Source organism: Zonotrichia leucophrys, chromosome 3, assembly GCF_028769735.1.
Source record: "Zonotrichia leucophrys gambelii isolate GWCS_2022_RI chromosome 3, RI_Zleu_2.0, whole genome shotgun sequence".
Taxonomy (NCBI): domain Eukaryota; kingdom Metazoa; phylum Chordata; class Aves; order Passeriformes; family Passerellidae; genus Zonotrichia; species Zonotrichia leucophrys.
The window spans coordinates 31,272,173-31,286,675 of NC_088172.1; the positions used below are offsets into that span (position 1 = coordinate 31,272,173).

Sequence of the window (14,503 nt, forward strand, 5' to 3'; positions counted from 1 at the left end):
GACTTCCCTCCAGGCTTCCTCAACCAGGGTAATTTATTTCTCCTTTTGTAAAACAGATACAGTACTATTAAAAATAATTTTTTTCTTATGTATGTCAGGGATCATTCCTGCCACTAAAATAAATCCAGCTCTGCCAGTTATCAGTTTTCAGGGTGTGAGTGACCTGTAGACCTTTACTGTTGAGAGAAATGACATTTGAAATTAGATCAATTATCCTATTCAAATCTCTTCCTATGGGATTTACACAGCAGTGTGACACCAGGGAGTTATGTTATCCCCAGAACACTGACACATTAGACAAGGTAGAGATTTTCTGTCTTCTTTTGCTTTAAAACATAAAGATGACAGGCACTGACCAAAGACTGGATGACCTACATATGGGATTTCAGTCTATATGTGAAGGGACAATGAGAGCTCTACAGAGACACAACTATTTCTTCCCTTAGATTCATTTTAGCTTCTAAAGGTAGAATGTTAATTTTTATGAAAGAAAAAAATCACCTTGAAGTTGAATCTTAGAACTTAAAGACTATTTGTTTGATTAAAAGCAGTGAGGTAAGTTCAGTTCAAAACTCAACAACTAGGATGAGCTACTGTATTAATGTCTACATAATTAGACAAGAAATATTAAAAACAATTTTTCTATTTAGGTTGTCCCACTCTCCTTAAGAAAACTGACAGAATTTTCTACCCATGTATCAGTATGGGATTAATTTATCCAGTCCCCATTAGAAACAAATGAACTGGTTCACACTGGAGTATATGGAAAACAGGCATTCTCTCCATGGCGTTTCAGGTTAGGATAATTTGTTTAAATGTATGAAGTTACCTATGGACCTTGCACAAACAGGACATAAATGTAAATTAGATTTACATGTTTGTAGCTTCAAAGCAACGCATACTTAAAACCCTTCCCATATTCCTACGGTACCATGAGTTCCAAGAGACTGGGCACATAATACTGATTGGACTTTCCTTTTGTTCTTAAGTTTTCCTTTCTCTCATTTAAAAAGTTAAAATAAATATAAACTGGGCTTACTTAGCTGAGTTTTATAGTAAAAATATTTCATGTAACTAAAAAATTCCACTATTCTTCAAAAAGTGAGGGAAAGGAGCACTGAAGGGAAAAACTCCCCACAGGAAAATCCCATCTGGGACATGGCTGTTGAACTGACCCAACAGTCACTTTAAATTTACAGTGTTCCAGACTGGTTCTTTCCTCAAGCTGCAAGAAATCTCAGGTACACACCGTAAGGGGTTTGCCATCTTGTGATAAAGAAGCAAAACAGAAAACTCTTCTGACTTTAACGAGGAAAGCAGTGATCCTGAGAAACAGTTTCACACCATACAACAACAGAGCAGGGGAAGGTGGGAGTCACATAAAAATCAGTATCTATATTTTATTAGTTAAGATAATGAAAATAACATTTCAGGGAATACTAACACAAAAGAGAATAAATAACTTGTTAGTGCAGTTCATGAATGTCAAATTTGCATGTGCAGGTAACTTGAAGCATCTTGTTTAACCTTGTTGGTTAACAAGGTACTTCTATGTTAATTTTTACAATTTATTTGCTATAAAAGTACTAGTGCTTAAGGGGGATGCAAATGCTATAGACTGCCCAGCACTTTAAGACTTCAAAAAGGCCTTTAGTAACATCTTTCATTTTAAGTCTTTTTCAAAAGTTCCCAATTCATCTTTTAGAAGTTGGCAGAAGGAGGAATATTTGAAACTCATTGAGCTTTCTGTAGTATCCCAGCACCTGGAGACAGAGTAGGAGCAAGAGCCAGGCAGGTGTGTGGAAGAGGGAAAGAAAGGGAAGGGAGAGGAAGAGGGCTGCAAAGGCTCCAGAGCAGCAGGCTTAGCTTGCACTTGCAGAAGCAGTTTACATTTATGTTGGAAGTATTTAGCTTAAAAGAAAGGTAGGGAGGATGATTCAGGCTTCTTTTTTTTTTTTTTTAAACATGCATTTATTTATGAAATAGAAGTTATGCAAACAGATGTTCTGATAAGACCATGGCCATTTTTCAAAAGGGATTTTACAAGAAGATCCTGCCAAAAATGGTCAGCTAAAATAACTGAAATGGATCACTTTGAAAACAATTTCATCTTACTGTCAACAACAATAATAATAATAATAGCAGCAGCAACAACTAAAAGGAATTGAGATGACTTCATGACATATTTTGACTTTTAGAACTGGCTTGCTATGTCAGTGAAACCAAAGCTTGTTTCTCTGCTCTGAATTAAACAATGCCAGTCCTGAACCATGGTGTGGAATCACTGGTTGGCCGTGCTCACCTCTTATCCCCCCACTGTCAGAGAAGCAGCAAGAGCTCCAGAAACCTGAGCCCATTCATAAATAAAACCACTTCCACTGGCCAACCCATGTGAATGCAAACCCCCTCAGTAGCAAGTTACCATAACGGCCAGACTCACTGCATTTCAAGGCTGAGTTTTTAGAATGCTCAGGATTAGCAATCAGAGCATTCTGTCTTTAGACAAAACAGAAAACTCTTTTACCTCCCTTTGGACAGATGTTTCTCATGTGAACCCTAAAGCAAACAACTACATGAATCCTGTATCAAATTAATGCAAGAGTCAGATGAGGCCTGGATCTCCCATATACAGATTCTACCAGGCAAATTTAGATCTGGAAAGAAATACGCTTCCACTGGCTCCATCAGAAATAACCAGGACATGGTAATTCATCCATTCCAATGAACACGTGCTCTTTTTCAAATTTGCGCATGGCCTATGCCATGTTTTGGATGGAACTTCAGACTTCAAAAAGAACAAGAGGAAACCTGGACCCAATATTGTTCATTTGTGGATGCATTAAGAATTTCAGGTGAATGCTAGGGCATGAAAGTGGGGTCATGATTATTTTCTTAGCAAAATACCTGTCATTTGTTTCAGAAAACCCTCCTAACAGAGTTAGTTAGGGTTAGCTATCTACCTCATCCTTCACCAAATGTGCATTAGAAATAAACACAGAAACCTCTAGATAGGTAAAACATTAGTATTCATAGGATAAGACTAAATATAGAAAGGATAAAGGATGTGATGCCTTTACCGGTACCAAATGAAGTACAAAAATACTTCAGTAATCAATTTTAATGAAGAAAGAACAGTACTATGAAGAGTACTAGCAACAGGACTACAAGAAGCACTTCCAACTCACACACCCTTTCTGAATCTAAGAACTTGATTCCACCCCTTCAGTGGTTAAGAAGATTCCTACTGAGGCTGGTTAGTTCTTCCATTTCAGTGAATTTAGACTCATATTTGTTGTAAAAATACCATGCCCTTCTGGCCTCCACAGCATAGCAAAAGAAAGTGAGTTAAACAAGAGCTTTCATGGGTTCTGCTCTCAGCTTTTCTTGTCCTGCCCACTGCTGAAAACGGCAAATAATTCCTCAGTCAGCAAGTTAGAGTGCAGTATACATATTTAACTGCATAATGCCAAAGTCCTATTTCAGATTTGTCACCATGACAATCTGGGACAAAATTAAAAGAAAAGCTCAGAAATGAGCAAAGGCATTACAATTACAGTGAGTAATTCACTGTAGAGAGTACCAGAACCTGTTCCACTCCATACATTAACGAATCCCCAGTATTGGATAGAAACAGTACCCTATCCAGGCTACACAGGATTTTAAAATTTCATTCTGTCTGAACTAGGTAGAATACAGTGAAGCTCACAAAACTGTTAATTCTGGCTCCAGGCAGGGTGCTGTGCCAGGGAGATCAGTGCCTGGGTTCAGCTCTGTGGTGGATGGGGGAAGGTACACACAGCACCTCTCTGACTGAGCTGCAGTTTCTGCCTCAGGGCATTCCACAGCTCGGGAACTGAGTTCAACCTCCCACAGGCTGGACCCAGATTACATCCTCAGCCTTGCTGCCTGAACAACAAGAGTATTAATTAATAGCCTATTATGTAAAAAGTGGGCAGTTGCTCTGCTGCCAGACACATTCTAATAATAGACCCTTTTAATGGTACATGAATAATAACTGAAAAGTTCATTAATCTTTCTGGGAATATGGGGAATCCTAGAAAATAAGATTCTTGGAGGGGATGAGAGAGATTTAACTAGGCTCAAGTGAAATCCACCTAGTTAACAGTAACAAAAAAAAAAAAAAAAAATAAAAGAACCTGCTCACATTAAGGGTAAAAAACATCTTATAAAAAGTATTTGAGGAGAGGATGGAACTGTAGGTGTCATTTAAGGACATCTTCAAATAATCTATAAGCATAATCTTTTAGATTCAAGTTAAATTGTTGCCTCAACTTTCAAATTATTTCCAAGAATTCATGTGGAATTATTTGTTTACTTTGCCTGAAATGGCAGTGATTTGACAATAGATTTTCTGCAAAAAAGAGCAATTTTAAGACGGTACAGAAAGAGCTCAAATACCCAGAATTAATTTATCTGCAACTAATTTAAATAAGGTCAACATTTAAAGTACAAAACAGCTCTTGAACTGACAAAACTGACAAATCCATTTCAAGAGAATTTGATGTGAAATCCTGAAAGCCACAGACTCTCAAGACTTGCCACTCTCAAGACTTGCCAGGCGCTCGCTTTTCCTAACATGATTTTCAAGCTGAGCACTAAGAAGGAATTAAGGTAAAGTAAATGATATATAAACAAACCAAGAGGTAGTAGCTTGATTAAAAATACTCCCATCAAGATCGAAGTGTAAAAAGCAAGATGGTGCACTTTCTAATAAGGATGAAATTATTTTTCTCTATTTAAACCTTTCAGTAGACCTTGAAAAAGAGTAATTTGGTTGAATGCATTAAGTCTGCAATACTCCTTTAAAGAAAAGGCCTTTCCACCTGCATGGAGAATGTTATTCTCCACACAGACCCAGCATAACTGCCCAACTCTAAAATGAGTACTGGGGAGCAAACAGAACTGCTTTTGCTATACAACATTAAGTGAAATTAATGCTGGATTCAAGTTTTTTCAAGTATGACCATGGAGTTGCAAAACTTGATTTCCAGTTTGGATTGAAGAAAAATGTTAGGTGTCAAAAAGGATTGCAAGTGACAATGTGGACACTTGCATGAAAGTAGGGGAAATGAGAGGATGTAAAACTTTTCTTTTTTCTGTTTTTTTTTTAGTAGCCAGCTAATGAAAAAGCCCACAGAAACGAAAAAGCAAGATGCTGATGCAAACAATGAATACAGTAAACACATCAGCTCAGCACACCTGTCATCCTCTGAATGGCCAAGTGTAGTGACCATGTTCACCCATGAGCTCAAAGTCACACGTCCAGCAAGGCCACACCAGACTCTGCTCCATTTCCACTCACTCAGTGTCCTTTTCCACTGTACAACAGCCAGTTACAGGAGACCAAAGCACAAAACTACAGCCCTGTTTTTAGTCACATCCCTTTGAGCCAATACAGATTTTTGTGCCACTAAAAACCTCTGGGACTGTACTTTGTGAGAAAAACTTTTAAACTTTCACTTACAAGCATGAAATTCTCTGAAATTTGGAGCTGACAGTTTTGTTCCTCTCCAGGTAGGTGTGCCTGACTAGTGTGCCCTAACCACTGGCACCTCCTGTGGGACAAGGTACTTCATTCAGTTCTTGGCCACGTGCTTTTGGAAAGAAAAACAACCTTCACTGCCAAGGCAACAAATTTGGTATTTCCCCCTCTCACCACCACCTCTACCAAGGCTCCCCACTGCCAGAGCAGCTGTTTCCTGCCAAGCCTGCAGCCTGGGTCAGGAACACTTTCTTGCCAACAAGGACGCAACGGGGCTGATTAAACCTGTAAGCTCAGAGCAGCTGAAAGCTTTCACAATAGCTTGGCAAAGCCACAGAGCACTGCCAAGGCCCTCAAAAGTTTGGTCGAAAAAAAATAAGTGGTGACTTAGACAGAGGTTTGACATCCTGGGGTGACAGCGAAGTTTTACAAATTATATAGACAGAGAAGAAGGGACAGGGCTCCTCCTAAACCCAAACTAACCAATTAACCCTTTTTTCATATTTTAAAACTAATTTTTCATAATGAGGTAACTAAGCTCTAGATGAGAAGATTAAGGTTTGTGCACAGTTCTAGTGATACATTCTAGCTCTCATCTAAGAATGCAAGTTTGAACAATTTCATCAGATTTAAATATGTATTTAAATGACTTTTTGAAGCAGTGCTTCTGAATGTACACAGACACACATGCTTATAACATGCCAGTTACTTCTTTCAGAAAATAATTCAGGAATAAATTATTAAAGAACAAAACTATTTCAAGATGACAAAATATGCGTCTAATCACCTGAAATGCTCTTTTAAACCATGCTACAAAAGGAAAATATTTTAAAAACACTAGATTTTCTCAAAACTTTTTGGTTGGCTTATTTTTTTTTTCTTTTTAGAACACAGGTATATTAAGAGAGAAAAAGTCACACACTGTTTGTGCTTCAAATAAAATACATTTCATGTATGTGGTGAAGACAGATTTAACCCATATTAAAGGATTTGGTGACAGTGTCTAGAAGTAGATGCAGGGAAACTGTAGTCAGCAAAAGTGAAAACAGCTTTGGATCAAATATGGATGTGACAAGAGAACTGGAATGGGAAACACTGTTCTGCAACTGATAACCATGGCTGATAACTGATAATCATTTAGAGAGATGCAATCAAGCACATACACTTTGACCATTTCACTACTTTTTAGAAACTATAAACCCAGCTAAATCATCACTGAACCAAGCAAAAATAGTTCCACCTCCACTGCTTTTTTTTCCAGCTTTTTATTTCCACATGTATTTCCATTCAAGAAAGAATCATAATTTTTTTAACCCTGATTTGTTAAAGAAAGCTGAGGTTGAGTTCATTCATATGTAAGTTTAACAACGGTTCATTAATGTTTTGAATTTAATTCAAGATAGGGTTTTACTTGCATATCTGCCTCTCTGCCCTTTTCTCTGCTCAGAATGAAGTAATTTTGTATGGTTTTATAAATATCAGAAAGTAATATTCTACTGAAGTGTAATTTTATTTGTTTGCAAATCCCTTTTGAATTGCTTTATGATGCATAAGCACATGCAGTTTATTAGGAAATAAGCAAAGAAGGCAAGCCAGGCAAGAAGCTTTGCTCACTTTCAAAGTCAAGGAAAAAATTTGGCCCCTGATCAAGCTCTGTGCAAGTGAGAACTTTTAAAAGATTTCCCATTTGGTTCCTGAAAAATAGAAAAGGAAGAGAAAAGGAGTCCTGAGTGAACAAATTATTTTAGAGACAAGGACTTGGACAGACTGGTTGTGCTGGAAAATACACACTGTAAGCAATCAGATTTTAAAAGTTTTTCCTCAGTTTGCTGCTAAGTCAAGGAAAAGATTTTCTCATTGTCTTGTAATTGTTTGAACTTACTTTCAAAATCCAGGAAAAAATGTGGATAGTTTTCAATTTCCCTGGTAAGGACCTTAAGAAGATTACCCATCCCAGCAAACCTAGTAAATGCAACAAAATCATAAACAGTTATACATGTAAACTCAGAATACTACAGCTAAGAGCTTGACACAGTCTGCATCATAAATTCAACATTTTGGCAAGTTCTGGACCATGAGAAACATTTTGATGGTCAATTCTGTGATATTTGCGTAGGAAGAGGAAGACCTCAGATAAACACAGAAATAATTCTGTTCAACAAATTGGAATTTAAACATTAGGATAACATCCTAGTGTATAAAGAGATATTTATGAATTTATTCACTTAGCAAGAGAAATAAACTCAGAGCTATGTCTCTGTTAATTCTCTAAATTGCTGGACTCCAGATTACTTAATACCATTTCAAATACCATTTCAAATTAAAAACTGACATCTTAACACTTGTCTTAGGTATTCAGCAAAAATCCATGTCATTTTAAGAAAATAACTTACTATAAGGAAAAAAAATCTACTTGTTTCTAGTCAGTAAGATTTATAACAAGATTGCTACAAAAATCTATCAAAAAGGACAGTTAAAAAGCTTTTTCGCTTTTAAAAGTGTACGTATGCATTTTAAAAAAAGAGAGTAAAAAGGGGAGGTTTGAACCCTATTTTTTATCTGTTTTTCCAATCTTTTATCATCTTGGAATTCTTTGTATTTCAAGTTATGAACAACTTCCAAAAGGAAAAGTGACCAGTTTTTAAAAAAGCAAGTCTCTACAGAAGAGAAAAAGGAAAGAGATTTGAAAAAAGGTTCTTTTGCCAGTACAGTCTTTAGAAGGTAAGTTATTCTAACACCGTGTAGAAGAAGAGCTTTCTTGGTCAAACTTAAACTTTCTCTCAGAAGACAGAAAAATTAAACCATGAAAAGCACGTATCAGGATGAAGAGATCTGCCTGGAGGGATGCAGAAAAATGTAATTTTAGATTTAAAACACAGACTGAAAACTGATTTTTGCCTCAAAGAGAAATATTCTCATTACTTTAAACCACGGCTCTTGGGGATCACATCTGATGTTCATCTGTGATTCAGTTTAACTCTTTTCCCACTTAAGAAATCAGACCACAAAAAATTATTCTAAGCATGTACATGGCTGACACTCCACATAAGGAGACAAAGCTTTTTTCAAGTTTTCCCACAAGCATTACAGTAGGAAAAGAATCATCAACCCCAATTTCTATGTGCATATAAAGGACGTATTTCTACATCAGTAAAACCTAAGAAAGTAATGTGGGCTTGGAGATTTCAAAGCAGCCACAGTCATAACATATAATGATATAAATTTAATCAATAATCTGTTCAGAACATGCAGTTTCATGTAAGCAAGGCTTTTGTTAAATAAATGGCTTTGTTTTGCATTAAATACTTCTTCAAAGTTTTCTCTCCAGAACAAATCCAGTGAGCAGACTGTCAAGCCCTTCGTAATTAGCAACATCTTGCATATACAAAATTGAAACACAAAGAAACATTTTCCATTATTCATAAAGTTACATTCATTACATGCAGGAAAAATATTTACACTTTTACTCTCAGAACAAAATCAGCACCTTATACACTGAGTTTGACTTTCTGATTAGCCTACAAAGGGGAAAAACATGCAAACAGAGCAAAATTGATTTTATACAGTGTTAAAACTTATATCTTCAATAATTTAATACTTTCATCACACTGGTATAATACATTTTATCAGCATCAGCTAGGAGAAACACGATAAAGTACACACATTTATTTTCCTTTCCATAATCTTGGGAAAAAAAAATTATATTATGTAATACTATCACAATTGACATGACTGACTCAGCCTGGATTCTTCACCTTCAACTCTTTTTAAGCCATAACTTACCTCATCGCCTTCAATCTTCAGAGAGTACCCAAGCATTTCTTCTGCTGCCAAAGCTTGCACTGCATCCAGAACTGGTTTAGCTGATAGCATGCTTCGAACAGCGAGGAACCCTTTGTGCCAAAAACCTGAGGATACGCTCCCTCATTTGCATTGAGTCACTTGGGGTCATGTGCCCAAGCTCTGCCTCTGATCCTTCTTAAACAAGTACAGCACATCTCGGCTTGGGAGATTTCTGAGTGCTTTTCCAGAACTTTTGTTACATTTCCTAGCTTGTTTTTTACATTATTCCCTCTCCTTCAATCCCTGTGTAGAAACTGATCCAGCTATTCAGGTCACAAGTATGGAACAGAAGCCTACCACAAACTTCGTATACTCACACATGTTCATGCAGGTGACATTTTCCAGTGATCCTGGAGGCTCTGCTTTGACACCACCCATTTTCAAAGCCCACCAACCCCCAAAACAGTCATATTCAATATCAACATCCAGAAAAATATGGTTGAAGCAGCTGCTAAACATGTTTTAATTATTTTTTATACAATTTCTTAATGGTTTCCTAAAAAATGAAACTAAAAGCAACATCTGGTTCCATGAAACTTACACTTTCAAGTGTAATTCATCATTCAACACTAAATTTTAGTTTCAAATTAAAAGGCAAAACTTAAAGGAAGTGCTAATAAAATGCAAATCTTTGCCTCAAACTGTATTATTTTATTCTGCATAGCCTGCTGCTTCCCAGTACTTGGCTCTTTCAAACTGTCTTTCCTCAAAAACTCTAATAACATATTCCAAACCTCAAGAACTGAAAGTCACCTCCAGGATAATTTTAATGAGATTTCAAAGTAACTAACAGCACACATTCTGAGCAGGTCTATATATCTATCCTGTGATTGCAAGAGAAATGCAAATAACAGCTGATGTACAGAAGCAAATCATAAAGGTTTAACACAGTAGCATAAAACTCTATTTCATTAAACCGGAAAGCATTTTATTTTACTTACTGTAAAATCAGTTTAAATGTTGAACTGAGACTCAATGCATATATAAAAATATTGCTGATGCTGCACCATTAAATGCTAGCAGCTTCTCTTTAGTGTTTTAATCCCTTAAAATTCCAACTTGCAACTATGCTTTAAAAACTATGACATGTTGACAACGATGTCTGCCTTTTTCCCTATTGTTTTCATTAAAGCTTACCCTAAGATATTATGTAAGCATATAGAAAACAGTTTTTAAGCTGTTATTGACATTTTAAAGCTCATTACTTAATTTTTGATGCTCAACATTTAATTAGTAGCACAGAGACAAAAATAAACCATAACCCAGCAATGAACAGGAAGGTACATTTAGCATTTTGCATTTTATTTACCATTATCCAGTAGCGGGTTTTGAAACTTGAACTTTGAACAAAATATCACAGGCTGGTTTTCCAACAAATAACTGTGTTCCTAAATTTCCACTGATTTAGTTTCAACATTCTAGAGGCATTACCTTGTATGGGAAAATAAATTCCTTCTATCCCACTAAAGCAATCAGTTTATTTCTGAATTGTGATGTATAAAATACTATCCCCCCCACCAAAAAATCAGAATTCAACCCCACAAATCTGCCATGGATTTTACATACATATACTGAAAGTATACTGAAATATATCTATTATATGCTTAAATCCACTTTCGAAAATACAGTAAGTGTTTCCAAACTGCATATTACTAACTAAAGACTGAATATCATGTTATTCAACACTTCTTCTAAATTTTGGTTTACACTGTTTTAAGCAACTACCCAATTCTCAAGCGTGGAGTTTTGTACCCCTTTCAAGTAACAGCCACAGTACTATACAAACTGCTGGAGAAGTACTGACTGATTTCTTCTCTTACAGGAATAATTTAATCAGTACCAATCCAAAACCAGCAGCAGCACTGCAGTACACTGAAGACGTAACAGAGAGACAAAGCTTTAAAACTTTGTGTTAGTGAAAAAGGACACGTTCACCAGCTCAAGCCTTTGCAGCTCATCAGTGCTCCTTTGCCAGATAATATTTCCTAAATGTCTGCTCACATAAACATGGTCTGAAAGGCTTTTGTCAAAATGAGCTGGATCAGCAAATACCTACTGCTTAAACCCATTTAGATCATCCTAACGAAAGCAGGGCTTGTGCATGTTTTCATGAGCAGCTCCACTGGGAGTTTCAGGAGAAAGGCTCCCAAGCTCAGGAGTGGCAATGGATGACTCAGAATGATGACTTCTAGTGGCACACCTAAGTGGGTAGAGACAGGAGGCATCCAGTCCACAGTCTGAGGGAAGTGTACTAAGCACATCAGCATCATTAAGATACTGGAACTGACCTTACTGCATGAATAATTAATCGTGGCTTCAAAAATATACCAGCATCTGAACAAACTCAAGACCTCTCAGATCAAAAGCATGATTCCAAATCACTGTGATATTCACTCATACAGTTTGTCTAAGTGCTTGTAAGGAAACAGCAGAAGTGCAAGATTCAAAAAATTATCTTGGGGAAACTGGCTGCTCATGGCCTGGACAGGTACACAGGGTAAAAAACAGTGGTGGTGAATGGAGTTAGATCCAAATGGTGGCTGGACACCAGTGGTGTTCCCCAGGGCTCAGTACTGGGGCCAGTCCCAGGCAATATATTTACCAGGGACCTGGATTTGTAGTTGTGAGGCCATACCTCAAGTGCTGTGTCCAGTTCTGAGCCCCTCACTACAAGAAAGGCATGAGGTGCTAGAGCGTGTCCAGAGAAGGGCAGGGAGCTGGGGAAGGCTGTGGGGCACAGATCTGCTGAGGAGCAGCTGAGGGAGCTCAGGGTGTTTAGCCTGGAGAAAAGGAGCCTCGGGGGAGACCTTAACACTCTGAACAACCACCTGAAAGGCAGCTGGAGCTGGGGGCGTTTGGTCTCTTCTCCCAGACAACTGGTGTTACGATGACAGGACATGGCCTCGAGCTGCACCAGTGGAGGCCCACGTTGGATACCAGGAAAGATTTCCTCAAGGAAAGAGTGGTTAAACACAGGAACAGAGTGGCCAGGGAGGTGGTGGAGTCACCACTCCAAAAGTGTTCAAGAAACAACTGGATATGGTACTTGGCACTAGCTGGCATGACGGCGCTCAATCAGAGGTTGGACTTGATAATCTTGGAGCTCTTTTCCAACCTCAATGATCCTGTGATCGACTGCACTCTCAGTCAGTTCACAGATGACACCAAATTGGGCAAGAGTGCTGACCCTGCTGGAGGGCAGGAAAGCTCTGCAGGGGGATTTGGACAGGTTGGACTGAGGCTGAGGCCAATGGTGTGAGGTTCAACAAGGCCAAGTGCTGGGTCCTGCCCTTGGGTCACAACAACCCCTGCAGTGCTGCAGGCTGGGGAAGAGCAGCTGGAAAGTGGCCAAGAGGAAAACAACCTGGGGGTGCTGGTCAGCAGCAGCTGAGCATGAGCCAGGGTGGCCCAGCGTGGTCAGCAGGACCAGCAAAGTGGTGACGAGCAATAAGACAAGAGGAAATTGGCCTTAAGTTGCACCAGGGAGGTTTAGATTGGATATTAGGAAAAATTTCTTTTCTGAGAGGGCAGTCAAGCACTGGCACAAGCTGCCTGGGGAAGTGGGTGAGCCAACATCTCTGGAGGTATTTAAAAGACTTGTAGATGTTGTGCTCAGGGACATGGTGGATTTGGCAGGATCAGGTCAACATCTGGACTCAATGAACTCAAAGATCTTTTCCAACCTAAATGATTCTATGTTTCTATTACTTCTTCCCATCAAATTCCACAATAGGTTTCTTTTCAATAATCTCTTTTTCTTAAGTTGAGAATATTTGCATGGATATGGTATTATTACTGCCTTCAGCTGTTTTACTGCTAAGTGTTTAAATCTTATAAATGGCAGTTGTATTGATGAAGAAAAATATAACACCTGATATTTAATATATTTAATATATAACTTATATAGTCTCAATTCTGCAAATACAATCAGTTTGCAAAAATTGTTACTTCTCTATAGTATTTTAAACTTATTTTTATTCTAAAAATAAGTTTAAATATGTACAGTTATGCTAAGAAAAAAGTAAAAATAGTCACCATACATTTGTGTTGAGGTGATAATTGCACAAAACCTCCAAAGATATTTGATAATTAAGTATGTACAGTATTCTCTAAAAAAGCACATACTAAAACATAACCAAACTCTTTTCAGAAAGCAAGCCATATTCATTTTCCAGAAAAATGAAATTATCCCCAATGCTGGCTTCGTAACACTGGATTTATAAGGTTTTCATAATACAAATAACATACATAAAGAGCATTAAGTGGCAACCTACACACAAGCAAAGAAAAATCAGTGCTACACATTCCTTAGGCAGGTAAGTATAAACAGACAAAAAGAAACTCCAGCAAAACTCAAAGCCAGAAAACAGCTATAAAGAAGTGAAAAGTAGAATAAGAGAAGAAAGTTGCTCAAGGTGCAAGTAACTCAAGATAAAAGAATCATTCCCTCTTTGAACAACCATTTTATTAAAATTCCTAGTTAAGGAACACTTCTAGCCAAGAGCTTTTGGTGTTAACTGATATGCAGATTGCAGGACACAATTAAAACCTACAAAAAAGTGATGCAAGTCAAAGGGATTTAATAAATGGGTTGTAATGACAAGTATGTTTTTGAGTAATCATAAAATGTTTAAAGAGTTGGCCAACATTAATGCCTGTAGCCTCAAGGATTACAGAGCTTGGCTTGTGGTTTCTCTAAAATTAAAAGTAAAAAAAGAAAAAATCACCTTAGATGAACCTAAAACTTATCCAGCAGGGGGATTTTTCTATATGCCAACCCTCACACCTGAATTTACTTTGAACAGAACTCCTGTATATTTTCAGAGTCTAAAATGTCAGAGAAGCCATCATGAAAGAATGAAAACCAGGCATCCAAAATATCTGGATTTTGATTCCTATGTCATAATAAAAACCAAAACAAAACACAAACCAGACAAACAAAAAAACACCAACAAAAACATAGAATGGAATCCAATTAAGCAATTAGAGTAAAATTACATTTGAATTTAAGAAAGCTGCACTTTGATCCTTCTGCCTGAGCAGAGAGTAACTAGAGTAACCTAGTCTGAACAGATGCTTTACACAAACCAGGGACACAATTCCTCTGTACACAACAAATGGAGCCTCTATAAATTTTCACAGCAGGGAGACACCTTT

At 37.5% G+C, this 14,503-nt stretch overlaps 1 protein-coding gene across 4 annotated transcripts in view; it reads right to left on the minus strand.

Moving 5' to 3' along the window:
• CYRIA (CYFIP related Rac1 interactor A) overlaps positions 1-14,503 on the minus strand; it is a 55,875-nt gene that overhangs the window by 12,059 nt on the left and 29,313 nt on the right. Inside the window, exons 1-2 of one of the 4 annotated variants that reach the window (XM_064707748.1) lie at positions 7,386-7,465; positions 7,118-7,197 (exon numbers count right to left, since the gene is read on the minus strand). The exons of 1 other annotated variant lie outside the window; for it this stretch is intronic. In XM_064707748.1, coding sequence (XP_064563818.1) covers positions 7,118-7,190 — 73 coding nt within the window. In that variant the 5' untranslated portion in view covers positions 7,191-7,197; positions 7,386-7,465. Of the gene's footprint in view, positions 1-7,117; positions 7,198-7,385; positions 7,466-14,503 lie in introns of those variants that run through there. 2 more of the 4 variants (XM_064707747.1, XM_064707749.1) reach the window with 2 other exon arrangements.